Source organism: Cyprinodon tularosa, unplaced genomic scaffold, assembly GCF_016077235.1.
Source record: "Cyprinodon tularosa strain WSP-4 unplaced genomic scaffold, ASM1607723v1 ctg353, whole genome shotgun sequence".
In the NCBI taxonomy this organism is placed as follows: domain Eukaryota; kingdom Metazoa; phylum Chordata; class Actinopteri; order Cyprinodontiformes; family Cyprinodontidae; genus Cyprinodon; species Cyprinodon tularosa.
This window is the reverse complement of record NW_024039067.1, coordinates 410,898-425,573: the sequence shown is the minus strand read 5'-3', so window position 1 is coordinate 425,573 and position 14,676 is coordinate 410,898. Positions and strand designations below refer to the sequence as shown.

Sequence of the window (14,676 nt, the reverse complement as noted above, 5' to 3'; positions counted from 1 at the left end):
GAAACGTCTTCAAATGGGAAAAGTTTAAAGGATCTAACATTTTTTTCAAGGAACTTTATTACTATCCCAAAAAATCTAAACACCATTAGGAAGTTTGTTCTACAGTATGATAATAAGTGTGCCAGTGTTTTTTGTGGGATATAATAAATATAATTTAAGAAAATAGCCCTAATGTTAAGATATATATTTTCTCCAATTAATACAAATTTTACTTTAATCATAAAAGACTCTTCAGGAATGATCAGGGCGTTAGAGGAACAAAGGCGCTACTACGTCATCTCCGTTGTTTGATTGGCATCCTGAAATCTCTGCAGTGATTGGTTAATAGACCCGTCGGTCAATAAGATCAGCTCTCCTATTGGTCAAAATGAAGGATTCCAGACTCACGTGCCTTTAGCTTACATTGAAGGCGGTGCCAGCTGATAGCTACCCACCCCGGTAGACGGAGCGGATTGTTGATACTTGGAACATATAAAGTTGAAAAATATTCTTCGAACATGGGAACGCGAGATGATGAATACGACTATTTGTTTAAAGGTATATATATATATTTTTACCAGAGAGTGATTGAAAAGTCGCGGAAAGAGCCGCGTTTGTTTTCATTCCGTGTTTGCAAACTGGAAGGAAGTCAGCTGCAGAAATGCTAAAGTTAGCATTTAGACAGACAGTGACAGCAGAAAAGAGTCATAATTAACCAGTGAGAAGATATAACATTTATCCTTACCCTGTTTGACTGTAATGTACATTATATACTTGGATAAATAAGTCCTATGGTGGCTAATGTTTTGGTATAATTGGGTTTAGGATAAAGCTGTTAGCTAACCTGCTAGCTGCTCCTCTCTCATATCAATAATGCAAAACTCTCATTATTTAGTATTTGACATTGATCGTCAGGTTATGGCCGTTATAATCAACCATATTCTGTATCTGAAAAGGTTTCGCTTCTACACCTGAAGCTAAATACACTGTTTTAAAAGCAGCATTAAGTTTTTTATCAGACATTGAAACGGTTTACAAGTTTCTCATCAAGTCTTATGTTGTTTTTTTCTGTTTGCTAGATATCAGAACACTAACAGATGTTTATTTTACTTTCCTGCCTGTGTGAGGATGCATGGATTTTTAATCCTCTGATCATGTTTATTTATTTGGTTGTATTATATGGTATAACATTCTGCTAACTTGATTAACTTGTGAAAACATCAAAATAAATGAGACAAGATATCAGAATGCAACATCTGTTCTGGACCAGAAGCATGTTTTGTACTTCAGTGACATTTTAAGATGTTTAACATTTAAGGGCAACTTAAAAGTAAAAAGCATAAGGATGTCTGTCCAACTTTCTATTCAATTCTGGAGGGATTCAGCACATTTCTTATCTTTAGTGTTTCCTTTTGTTTCTGCCAAGTGACCAAACTTTACAGTCATTTTAAACTTACTTAAGATTTATGGAGGACTGACTCTGCCATATATAAAAATAAAAACAGAAATAAATAAATGCCCAATAAATAAATAATCATACAATTAATTGTCACCAAAAATACAATAAACAAATAAATGTAAGTAGAAATTAAATTATACAGTGAGACATAAATGTATATAACTCTTTTAATTAGCTTTAAAACTTACATTTTTAAAACTTACATTTTTAAGTATGTATTTATGTGCTGGTTATAATATTTTTGTTTGTTTTTTTCTTCCTTTGTATTTTTTTACCCTAGTTATTTATCCGCCGTTATTTCTCGTTATTTCTTTTTACATTTCTGCATTTATTTATTTTTATATATGGCAGAGTCAGTCCTCCATAAAGATTCAGTTGCTTTGGGTTTTTTTTTGCCACTGTATCTATTTCAACTTCAATGAGTAAGGAAACGGGTAGTGAGAAAAGAGTTTTGTTGACTAGCAATTCATGCAAATCAGGATTTTGTTGAACTACACCAGTTTCCTGTTTTGAGTAAAATCTTACCTCCAGATTGTGATTTTTGAATTAATACGAATGTAGCGTTAAAAATAGGAAACTGTGCTGCAGATTCTTTGCTGGAGTCTGTACTTTTGAAGATAGTAAGGAAGAAATTATAAGGTTGTCAGTGTTTATTTACTTCATGCTGTTAGCTGAAGTGTTTTAAGAACAAAAAATGCATTTATTTTTTAAGCATTTGATGAGTAAGAAAAAAAAAAAGATTTTGAATGAGTAGCCGATTTAAACCATTTTATGTAGCATGAGAAAAACCTGATGCTGCCATTCTAGTTTTATAGAAAAACCCATTAAACCTGCAACCCTGACCTGGGTGGGGTTGAGTTTAACTAGAGCTACTAACAGACCCTTAAATGTAGCTGTGATATAACAGTGTGTCATTTTTGTGTTTTTTGAGTACACATGTTTGTTTTGTTTTCTTTTTAGTTGTCCTGATTGGAGATTCAGGTGTGGGGAAGAGTAACCTGCTGTCCCGTTTCACCCGTAACGAGTTCAACCTGGAGAGCAAGAGCACCATAGGGGTGGAGTTCGCCACCCGCAGCATCCAGGTGGACGGAAAGACAATAAAGGCTCAGATCTGGGACACGGCGGGACAGGAGCGCTACAGAGCCATCACCTCAGCGTGAGTTGATGTTATATTAGTTTGATTTAGAAATATGTCTTCTGGTTAAAGATTGTATTTCAGGTTGTCCTGATGTTTATACTCTGTTTTAATTGCCATGTAAGTTCCTTTAATTATCTGGCTTTTTCAGCAGATAATTCTGGTTATATTTCTGTATATACAGAAAAGGAGCAACACAGTTTGCCATTTATTATAGATGTTAAACATTTAAAACATCCTTTTGTATTTTATATCATCCTGCTTACTCTTTCCCCTCCTCCCTTACCCTAAGGTATTACCGGGGGGCAGTGGGAGCGCTCCTAGTTTACGACATCGCCAAGCACCTGACGTACGAGAACGTGGAGCGCTGGCTGAAGGAGCTGAGGGACCACGCCGACAACAACATCGTCATCATGCTGGTGGGGAACAAGAGCGACCTCCGCCACCTCAGGGCCGTTCCTACCGACGAGGCGCGGGCGTTCGCAGGTAAGTTGTTAAATTAGTTCAATTCAATTCAGTTTATTTCTTTAGCGCCGATTCACAACACATGTCATCTCAGGTCACTACCAGTTCACCAGATCATCCAGTCAGATTGATTATAAATTTTCTATCTAAGGAAAACCAGCTGATTGCATTGACAGATTGACTCGAAAGCAATCCCTCACACCAGTAATGCTTGTAGCGACAGTGGATCACATGGCGGCTTTGACATTTTGACATCAGTCATTGGCCTTCTCTTCTTCCATTTCCAGGATTAAAATACAATCAGGAGAAATGTTACACAAGTCTGAGTCTAAACAGAAAAACACATTTATTAAGACAACAAACAAAACATTAACAGTCGCTGGCAAACAGAGTGACCATTCATGAGCCTCAGCTGATTTCAAGGCATTGCTGCTGAATGTACTAATAAATCAGCCCAAATTCATAAATAAATCAGCATGTATCGATCAGCTGGAGTATTGGTCTCTCTCTAGTAAACATCCTAATAAACTGACCTTCAGTTGACCCTCTTGTTGGATACGATTAGAGACTAAAGTGGCAAGAATCTTAAGTTTTGAACTGTACTACCAGATTACTATCCTTGCCAATCAGCCAGTTCCTTTTCATACCAGCCATACTTCATTTTTCTTTATTTAACCAGGTAAACACTGTTGAGATCTGGATCTCATTTCAAGGGGGACCTGGGCAGAGATCTGCAAATACTTAAAGACCCTGTCACACGTCGGTGTTTTTCCCAGATTGGCTAAGTCGTCCAGGTGTGACAGGGGGTTAAACTAAACGTAACACTTTTCACTTTTTGTAAATCTGCTAAAAAAAGAGGTCGCAAAGGATCCTATTTAGTGCATTTTAATCTTGGTGTGGTTTCAGGATCCTCACATCTGTAAAGCCTGCAGTCGTACCAAAAATATTTCTCTTTTGTCCTGAGCTCAGCTGCTCTGGTGTCTAATTTAACTTAAAGACCATCCAGCTGTTGGTTTAGCTTTTAAAAGTTTTTGATCCATTTATATATTCTAAAACTTTAGTGTACTTCAGTCTTTGAAGAAGTTGTTAAAATCCTTCAGAACTCAGCTGTTTAATCAGATGCTTTATCCACTGTTTGTTTTGATATGGTCATCCGGGTTATTTCCTGTTTAAACCACAAAAGTTAAATAAATCCTGGTTTTATCTTTCTTTTTCTGTCACTTTTAGAAAAAAACACCTTGTCCTTTATTGAAACGTCAGCCCTGGACTCCACTAATGTAGAAGAGGCATTTAAGAACATTCTCTCAGGTAGGAAAGAGGAGTTACACCTTGTTCAGTTTGATACAAACAACTTCTATCTCAACTCCTGGTTGTTGATTTCCTCCCACAGAAATCTACCGGATCGTATCTCAGAGGCAAATATCAGACAGATCTGCACACGACGACTCCCCAGGCAACAATGTTGTGGACATCAGCGTCCCCCCGACCATGGACGGTCAAAGGGGCAACAAACTCCCCTGCTGTCAAAGCCTGTGACCCTCATGTGTTTTCTGCCCGTCTCTTCTGTTCTCCTCTTTGATTTTCTTCCAACTGCCGCGCTTCTGTGATTAAGTTCTCCTGTTTAAATGATGTCAGATCTTTAATTTGACTGTTTCTTTTTTCTTTTGGTTTCTAAGACATCTTACGTATTTGTGTGGCCAGGTGGAAGGCGCTTCAGGCCAGTGGCTCTTTTAGTAAACTACAGTCTCTTTCTGATGATCCTATTGACCCGCTCCTGCAGAGGGACTGGTGAGGGATCAGCAGGTCTGCTTATCGCACTCCACCTCTATCCGCTCGTCTCCTCTTCCAAGACTGTGTAAAGACTCATGACACGGTTTTCCACAGTGAAAACTTTTATCTCCTGTGCGCTTGGCCTGATTCCTCCCTTTCCTGCTGTAGAGGAGGAACTGAGGATGGAGAAGGTCTGCTCTGGGTGGAGGTGTGACATTTCTGCTCTCTACTTTGAGCCCTTTGCCCATTCTGTTATTAGATGGGCATGAGCCAGATATGAGGCTGGCTGTGACTGCCTGATTTAATGTGGGCAGATGGGAAACAAATGCTGTGATTTAATTGTATGTGTGTTGATCTTAGAGCACAAAGATACCAAAGGAAACTATTGCAGTTCTTATGCATTTTCTAGGCTGTTGGCAAGAAAGGGTTAACTCTCCATAGAGAAGCTATTTTCTCATTGTTTCTGCTGATTCTTGTCCTTTACTTCAATTTGACTCTTCGGCTTTCTTCAAATCCATGTTTTTGCACTAATGTCCAGCAATTTCGCAGAAATTCATCCTATCATCATTTCAGACCCTTGGAAAACACCAGGACTGCTGTGTTTGTACTGGGGAATTTATCAGCTCTTGCTGTAATTTGAATGTGTTAAATGTTAAACAGGACTGGGTTTAAAATCTAATTAATCCAAGGACATTTCAATCAACATAAAAAAAAAATGCTTAATTCAACCTTTTAACTTTTTACACTAAGCTGAGAAAAAAATACATGAAACAATCATTTCATTAAATGGATAAAAGGGCCTTTTTTTTTCTTTTTAGAAAAAATAAGCTTCGTGTTCTGTTTATCCAATGTGATTGTTAGCATTTCCTCAAAAGTAAATGCATGTGAAGTGAGCAGTACTTTTACATTGTTTATGAGATGTTGAAATAAAGTGTGTGTAAACCGCTTGACTGAATAGTAAGCAGTTATTGCACAGCGCTGTCTATTCTAAGCTTCTCTGCAAGTGTTTGTTTGGTTCAGAGCCAGGTGAGGTTTTAAAACGATATTCCTAATGTTCAGCATCCTCCAGAGCATTTTTAATCCGTCGTTCTTCAAAAAGTATGGCAGACCTGTTAAATAAAATACCAAAATGTCACAGTTCACATGGATCAACAAATCAGGTCGAGGGTTTTGTTGGTAGAACTCCACAGTGTAGCCTTTATACTTTTATTGTCATTACACTGTCACAAGTACAATGCAACAAAATTAACTCTCTGCATTTCACCCATCCAGTTGGGGAGCAGTGGGCTGCCATCATGCAGCGCCCAGGGAGCGGTGTGGGGTTAAGAGTCTTTGCTGAGGGACCCAGAGTGGCCAACCACTTCATGTAAGGGTAGCAAAAAAAAAAAAAAAAAGAAGGTTCCAGTGTGTTTTTCCACTCCAGGTTTTCAAGATCTATATAAATCTTTAGACTAAAAGGATGTTGATGGTGGTTGATGCACACTAAACATTACCTACATCCAATATGAAAAAACAACGGTGACGGCATCATGCTGTGGGCAGTAGGGGATTTATCATTAGGCAAAAAAAGGCGGTTGCCTAGGTCCGAAGTTCCTGGGGGCCCCGTAAAACTCCTTTTACATGTATGCTTAATACAGCTATTAATTATTTGTGCACATTAATTATGTTTTTGATAAAAATAACTTTGTTAAAATGCCACCATATTGGATCAGTCCATTTGCTGCACATGTTCAGAAAGGTCCAAACAGACAGCAGCAAACCATTTGAAAACAAACGGTGCTAACTTAGCGCTTTTGTCGCTATATTTAGTGTTTTTTCAGACCCCTCTAGCACCTATTTTTGTAAAAAGCTCCTAGCACCAAATCCAGAGACATATTTTCTGCTACTGGAGACTTTGGAGACAACATCTAAAAGCAGCGAACTCTGCTCTCCAGAGCAAGTAGATTGGTAACCCCGCCTCCTGCTCTCCTCTATCTTGTCTGCTGTCATGATTCATGCAGCTATTATTTCATCCAAATGAAAAATGGAGAACAGAGAAGCAGATCATGGCTTGTCTACAGTGAAAAGAAGGACTGGGTTATTTACTTTTGCCGTTGCCTTTTTGTGTAATCGGCTAAGTCAGAATGGGCTTAGTGATGAGAAAAAAATCTTTCATTCCTTGTGAGACAGCATAAAAAGTCAGCTGAGTACATTGCTGTTCTCCTATTCTGCAGAATCTGTTAGTTCAATCTCTAACCTTCTGCTCTCTCTGCTTTTCCTCAGAGTAGCTTTGCCTCGTCTGTTCCTGTTTGGCTGTGACGTCATCCTGGAAAAAAACATCAGCTGTGCTGCTTCTATCAACACCCTTGTTAATAGATGTTGGAGATCGGCCTGTTTTCCAGTGTGGTCCTGTTTCTCTGACCGTGACTGAGTGGATGTGCTCTCTTCGTCCTCTGGCATGGGAGCTGCCTTGGAGCTCGTCTGCCTGGCTGTGTGTTTCCTGGACGGGGCCGCCTTTTACAGCTGCTTTTTGTATCTCTGCTTCTGTCTCCTTGAACCCCAGTCGGCCTCGGCAGATGGCCGCTCACACTGAGCCTGGTTCTGCTGGAGGTTTCTTCCTGTTAAAAGGGAGTTTTTCCTCTCCACTGTCGCTACAAGCATGCTTAGTGTGGGGGATTGTATTTGAGTCAATGAGTCAATGCAATCAACTGGTTTTCCTTAGATAGAAAACTTTGTATCAATTTGACTGTATGATCTGGTTGAACTGTAAAGTGCCTTGAGATGACATGTGTTGTGAATTTGGCGCTATATAAATAAACTGAATTGAATTGAATTGAATTGAATTGCCAATATGAAAAGAAAAAGGGACAAGAAGGAAGGGAGCAAAGGTAGAACAAATAGTGTACGTCTATTCTATTAAAATGTCTGTATAATGGGTTTGTTTTATGTGTTGTCTTCTCAATTCAGAGGGCCCCCTACCTCTCTTTGCCTAAGGACCCAAATGTCCTAAATCCGCCCCTGGCTGTGGGTAGCAGAACATTAATTATTTACTAGATTTAAACACATTAATGTTAGAAGACTGGGAAACATTTTCTTTGAAACACAACTTATCCTCCACCTTACAACTCCATGGTGCTGCTTTATGTTCTTACTAAAATCCCAATAAGTTTGAAAATACTTTTTATTCATGCAAATATGTCTTATACATCATATAATAGTCGTTTTATGAGCTTAAGCGCGTGTCCTTTGTCCTGGGTGTTTACAAGGCGGGGTTAATTGTTTCTGACAGTTGGAGCCCATGATGGGCCTGTTTATTTCCAGATGAGAGTATGGTTAGGCCCCGCCCACTGACGCTCAGCTGTCTCCTCCCCCCTCCCCGCATAACCACCCAGCTGCAGACGAAGCGGAGCCTCGAAGAAAGCGGAAGCTCGCGCTCGCTGCTGACTGACAGTAGAGCGACAGAGATAGCGCTGCTAGCCAGTTAGCACACACAGCTCCGGTTGAGCCGCTGCACCCACGTTAAGGTTCATTTCTTCCTTCCTACGGTGAAAATGAAAGTAAGGAGACAAAGCCAGCTTTTATGGGCGCCGCTGAAACGCCGCTGAAGACCGGCAGACGGAGGTGAGTAATGGTTGGCTGGTTTGCTTTCTAACGGTCTGTTAGCATTTGGTCTCTGACAGCTAGCTTACGGCTCTGTAACACGTTTAATAAACATTAAAAAAAATAAGGAAACTAGTTGCGCAGCGACGCAAAGCCATTAGGAGGGGTTTCCTGTGTTTATTCACAGTCTGTGGTGTTTGCTTTCAGCACCATAACCCTGCTACTGTGCTCCAGACATTAGTCTGTATCAAAGCTCCAGCGTCTGTCTGCAGCTGTTATATTACCTGGTTATAGCCAGAGCTATCAGATAATCTACGCTTCTCCGTTTACCATTTATCCTGACTAATTGGTTTGGCTGATTTTAGATAATTACTGTCTTTAGTTCAAAGGTAAAATAACATTTGGAAGATAAATCCAGTGTTTAGACTCTGCCTGTGTTTGAGCAGACAGTGAGGGACTGATTAGGCTCAACTGTTGTCTGATTTTGAGAGGAGGGGGGTTACCTCTTTGTTTATCTGGGTCAATGTTTGTGACACATATTCGTGACCAAATGTTTCAGTCCACAGGAAAAACAAATATACTGAGAATTATTTTAATTCAGCAGATCAGGAGGAACGTTTAAGATTTGGGTTGATGTGTTGGCATAGATCTCAGTCTCATGGTGAAGCTTTTAGAGTCACTTTATTTTTTGGCATTAATGTTTCAGGCTGATTAGTAACTTTTTAACGTTCTTTTGTCAAAAAACATTCATATTTATAAAAGAAAAAGAAGGTGACCGAGCAAAAACATTAAATTCACTTTACAACCCAGCTATAAATTAGTCACAGATTTGAAGCACACATGATGTTTAATTAATGTCAGCAAGTACTTAATTTTTTTAGATGTCATTTTCTGTTTAATGTTAATATAGAAAGTATGTTTCTGCAGTGAATGTAGGCCAATGCTGCTGCTATCTGCGTTCAGAGGGTTATCTGGAGGCAAACAGCTGGTTATCAGTGGGCCACATGGTCACTGGCATCAGTCAAGACTTTAAAAAGAATCAGCAGCTGCTTTTTTGAGGTGAGAATAGGGGGTCGGTTTCCAAACAAGCTGCTTTTTCCTAGCTGATATAATCCTTTTCTTCAGAAATGTTTTTCTGCTGACATGACAGGAAGTGAATTCATAATTTCCCACTTAAATGACTCAGGATGTTGAGTAAGAATAACCCGGCAATCGTGTCAGGATATATTTCCAAACATGCCAAATTTGGCTTTTGCTCAATCGAGGAGGGAAAAGTTGGAGCCTTCCTTTTAGTATTCACTGCTTCAAAAAAGAAGAAAAAAGCCATTCTTCTTCCTCTGGCATGCATTATTATTGCTGATTTTATATGACTGTAAGGCAAGGGAAGTTTATTTGTATAGCACAATCCAGTACATGGACAAATCAAATTGCTTTACATGAATTAGATGATAAAATAGAAGGAAAAAAAAGGCAAAAACTTTTGTAAAACAATTGGACCACAAAAAAGGAGAATAAAAGCAAGAAAAAAAGCTTGATAAAAGCAGGTAATAAACAGATGGATCACAATCTTAAACTTATAATACTTCAGTTAACAGCTCTAAAGAAATGGGTTTTTAACCCAGGCTTTCATCACTTTTCCACTCCTCTGGAATTTGTTCCAGATCAGTGGAGCATAGATGCTGCTTTTCCGTGTTTGGTTCTAGTTCTGGGTGAACAGAGTAGGCTGGAACTAGAAGACCTGAGTGGTCTGGGAGGTTGATCCGCTGACAACAGATCTGTTATGGATCGAAGAGCTGATAAAGGCTGACACAATGAATCGGATTAATCAATTATTGAAATAATCAACTAATTTAGTAAATGGTTATTCATTAGCTGATGTATAGAGTCTCTTAAACATGCCTTTAGCTGACAGAGCGACCCACTAAGAGGAGTAGTTATAATCAAAATTTTAAAATAATATAAACATTTTGCATTTAAGATTAAAAAAGACGTCACTCTGCTCTGTCCTCCAGAACTCCTGAAATGGAAAAGTTTTAGTTTCACCTGGTTTATTTTCTTAAAAAGTCTTCTTTCAGGAATCTTTGGCTATCTGATTATTAATTAATGAATCGAAACAAATAATCAATATTAATTGATTTGCAAAATAATTATTTGCAGCTCTATTGCTGATCCATTCACAGATTTAAAGGCTAACAAATGTTTTAAAGTCCGTTCTCTGAGCTACAGGGAGGCAGTGGAAGGACTTCAGAAAGCTGCTGTTATCATGACTTCTGCCACTAATAACATTAATACTGCTTTAACTGCTACCGCTATTATTGTTACAGCTGTTAATACAATATTTTTTTTAATGAACTTTATGATCACCACACTTTCTCCCCTCTGAATTGATGACTATCTTGTCATTTACAGAAAAACTGTAGATTTAGCTAATCGAAAAACAAATGTTTATATCTTTTTAAAAGGGCAATATGTTATTCAGTTTCTTTTATCTTCAAAGGTGTTCATATCCATTTTCTTTCATGTTTGTGCGCTTTTTGTTTACACATAAACAACGTTGTTAATGTCTTCTTTGCAGAGACATTGTTCTGTTGCGGAGTACGTACGTATCGCCCACCCCTCCTCTTTGACTCATCCATCACAACCCTACGCCATTGGTTCTGCCTGTGCAGCCAGAGCCTGGACGCAGGTGGCGCAGTGACCATGACAACAGGCGGATGCTGCCACCTGCCCGGCTCCCTGTGTGACTGCACCGGCACGGCGGGTCTGTGGAAGACGGTCGAGGAAACAGCTGGCGAAGGATGCCAGGCGCTCTATGTCACTCAGGTGACGGCCCTGGATGGACGGCTGCTGTCCTCGGTGCTCAAACCCATGAGCATTCAAAGGTAGAAAAAATAAAAAAATAAAAAATGTTTCTATGTGGTTCAGGATCAGTCATTTCACCTAAATATTTCAATTTTGGATCAGCGATGGTCCCATCTGCCGTGTCTGCCATGAAGGAGGCAGCAGCGAGGGTCTCCTGTCGCCGTGCGACTGCACGGGCACGCTGGGCACGGTGCATAAGAGCTGTCTGGAGAAGTGGCTGTCATCTTCCAACACCAACTACTGTGAGCTGTGTCACACAGAGTTCAGCATCGAGAGGCGACCCCGGCCTCTCACAGAGGTAACAAAGGTCAATGTCCTCCGCTTTGTCTGCATGCGTCTGCACGTTGTCCTCTTCTCCGTCCCCAATAGCTTTGCCTGCTACACCAACTGCCACCCACTGAAGGTTTTACCTTCCTGCTTGTTTTTAACGTTCCCTTCCTGTCGTGTTCACTCCACAGTGGCTGCATGACCCCGGCCCTCGCAACGAAAAGAGGACGCTGTTCTGCGACATGGTGTGCTTCCTTTTCATCACACCTCTAGCGGCCATTTCTGGCTGGCTGTGCCTGCGAGGAGCTCAGGACCATCTCCACATGGGGAGCTGGCTGCAGGCCGTGGGGCTCATCGCGCTCACCATTGCCCTCTTCACCATCTACGTCCTCTGGACTCTGGTAAAGCAGGTTCTCACACGGCTCTGTTTACGGCATCCTAACCTTCACGCTTCTCACCTGTATTTATCCGTTTCCAGGTATCTTTCCGCTACCACTGTCAGCTTTACTCCGAGTGGAGAAGAACAAATCAGAAAGTACGTCTCCTCATTCCCGAAGCGAAGGAGTCTAACTCTTCCCAGCATTCCTTGCTCTCTAACAAACTGAAGAAGTCTGCCAGTGAGAGTATGGTATGAGAGCAGATGCAGACATGTGGGATTCATGGCTGGACTTCAGACGCACTTCTAGGCTCTTTGTTTATTTTCCTTTTGTTTAGCCTGCTGCCATGTTGCTTCTCACAATCTGCAGAAAGAACCACGGTTTCATTGAGTACTTTTTGTTTCTCATCTTGGATTTGGAGGTTTGATGAAGATTATGCAAAAAAGACAAGATGGAGACGGCATGCGTCGTTAAAAATATCTTCTGCCTCCTCAGCATGGATGATGGGAGGAGCTCCAGCCACAGTTACCAGGGCTGAGATTGTCCCCTATAGGTGGACAGCCACTAAGTGGACGTTTGGTGCCTTGCAAAAGTATTCACACCCCTGATGTTTTACACATTTTTAAACGTTACAAATTAAAAAAAGACGCTAACTGTGAAGTGGAGCATTTGTTACCAGATTACACATAGTTTGTAACTCTAACTTATCAGTATTTAAAAGAGTATGAAAACCTTTGCAAGACACAGTGGAAGAATTTTTCTAGCGTGTGGAGAACGGTGGCTGCAGCCCACACATAATTTAAGGTGGACGTGTTTGAACCTGCTTTGGCTTTTCATCCTTTCCTGCTCGCAGTATGCCGTCATATTACTGTTACTGGGAGTCGGAAAAGCCCCTGATTTAGATTTATACTTCACGATCCAAATGTTCCCTAGCAGCCTGAGCTTAAACCGCAGCTCAATTTTGAATTTCTCGTGTAGCGCGGGATGACTGCGTAACATGAGATTGTGCAATAAGAACACTGTGAAGCCCAGGCTTTTTACTGTAAACGAGTCCAACTAGCACAGTTATGCATGCAAGCTGCACAGTTGGGGATTTCTATTTCTTCAATTTTTTTCCTGGCTAGATTTACAGTTTCCAACTGTAGCAGGCTTTAATGGCGTCATCATGTAGGGTTTTTATTATCAGCACTTAATTATAAGGAGTTTATTTAGCAGGACAGAAAAGCAACTGTTTTTAAGGAGAAATAAATATCCTTTTTTTGTTTTCTTGGTTATGTTGTAAATGTACATTTTACCAAAAGTTACATCAGATTTCGACGCTCTCCAAACAATCTTTATCGTTTATTTTAGTACTACACCCGAATGTGTTGGGTTTCTTCAAAACTGTGGAAGCAGCTAATTTAATCTAGATATTTAGATAACGATGGTCCTAAAGAACCTCAATGAAATAACCTAAACAAGAAAAGTAAAAATCTCAATGCTGCTTACAGTTTTTTGGATTTGGGGAAAATAAATTGGATCACTTTAATTTTGACATTTTTTCTTAAGGTTTCAAGAAAGCTTTTATGGAATTTAATTCATGTTTGCATTTAGGATTAATTTCACCAAACAAACCTACATCAATAGTAAACAGGCAGATAAACTGATTTGGTTTTACACAAAATATTTTTTCACTTTTTTAATTTTAACTTAAATACATTTTCAGTTTGATCTTGTTCACTTTGAAATGTGTGATGATGCTAAGATGTCCTCGCATACTTCATGCCGTGGCTCTGGTTAAATATTTGGTCTCATTTTCGTCTTTTTTTTTTCTATAAAAAATAGAAAATATTAAAATATAAATTTTGTTCATCTAGTTTTTCCACATTGTGTGAAAATTATGCAAAACTGCCCTGTTTTGGCGACAGCGTTACCATAGAGACGCCTTTTTTTTGTTTTTTTAGCTGTTGTCGTTCTTTAATCTTTATGTATTGAAACCTTGAAATGTCATCAAAAAAGAAGATTGTAAATAATATTTTTTTGGGTTGTGTACATTAATGAACATAGAAATGTCACTTGAATTGCTTTTCTAACACTTTGGCCTCTTTTTATTAAGAGGCAGGATTGTTTGTATTTCATAGGATGAGTGTCGGTTCTTTGTTTCTGAAGTTGTTTTCTGATACGACGACTTTGACGTCCTGCTACCTTCAATCAGCCAAGAATTGTTTGGTAAGATGTAATAATAAATTTGGAGTGAGTATTAATCTAGAAAGCGTACTGATTGCTGATTGTGTTGTACTAATGGTTAAAAAAAAGAAAAAAGCTTGTTTACATCTAATCCTCTGTCCTCGGCACAGAGGGAAGGGGCTCATCTGTTTTGGTCAACAGCTCGTTAATCCTGATGGAAAACAAACTGCTAATCTGAAGTTTTACTGTGAAATCAGTCACTTCTCATCATCCGGTCGCCTGAATAAGCAGCTTAGGTGGAGAAGCATGAGTTAAAAGTATTAGGTTTGTTTATGTTGTTGTCAGTCTGATCTTTTAGGGGTAGAAAACAAATTCAGACAAGAAAAAAACATCCCCCCTTCTTTGTGTTTTGGAGTTTTGTTCACATCCATCCTTTATCTGCAGCCTATTATGACTGTTTATAGAAAACTGGTTTCATTCTTTCTTTACTGCAGATTAAATTGCTCCCAGAAATATACTGATTTTGACTCATTAACACAAAAAATCACTATTGAATGGTATTTATAGGAAATCTAAACACTGGTAAAATTATGGCTCATTTCATGAGCATAAAAAAG

General features: G+C 39.4%; 2 protein-coding genes across 4 annotated transcripts; both read left to right on the top strand.

Annotated features, from left to right (window-relative positions):
* Nucleotides 1-378: 378 nt before the first annotated feature.
* Nucleotides 379-5,758, top strand: LOC119790050 (ras-related protein Rab-11B-like). Of its 2 annotated transcripts, none has more exons than XR_005281673.1 (5): nt 379-537; nt 2,399-2,594; nt 2,866-3,063; nt 4,266-4,346; nt 4,429-4,570. XR_005281673.1 is itself a non-coding variant. In XM_038295365.1 (5 exons), the coding sequence occupies exons 1-5, from the start codon at nt 498-500 to the stop codon at nt 4,572-4,574; spliced, it is 657 nt and encodes a 218-aa protein (XP_038151293.1). In that variant the 5' UTR covers nt 379-497; the 3' UTR covers nt 4,575-5,758. The 2 variants fall into 2 exon arrangements, 1 of the variants encoding a protein (XP_038151293.1); XM_038295365.1 differs by having other exon boundaries at nt 2,866-3,059; nt 4,429-5,758.
* A 2,410-nt stretch (nt 5,759-8,168) lies between these two features.
* march2 (membrane-associated ring finger (C3HC4) 2) lies at nt 8,169-14,144 on the top strand. Of its 2 annotated transcripts, none has more exons than XM_038295358.1 (5): nt 8,169-8,408; nt 10,963-11,269; nt 11,352-11,556; nt 11,708-11,917; nt 11,995-14,144. In XM_038295358.1, exons 2-5 carry the CDS (start codon nt 11,088-11,090, stop codon nt 12,148-12,150), a joined length of 753 nt encoding a protein of 250 aa, XP_038151286.1. In that variant the 5' UTR covers nt 8,169-8,408; nt 10,963-11,087; the 3' UTR covers nt 12,151-14,144. The 2 variants fall into 2 exon arrangements, with proteins under 2 accessions (XP_038151286.1, XP_038151287.1); XM_038295359.1 differs by having other exon boundaries at nt 8,170-8,408; nt 11,352-11,547.
* The last annotated feature ends 532 nt before the right edge of the window (nt 14,145-14,676 follow it).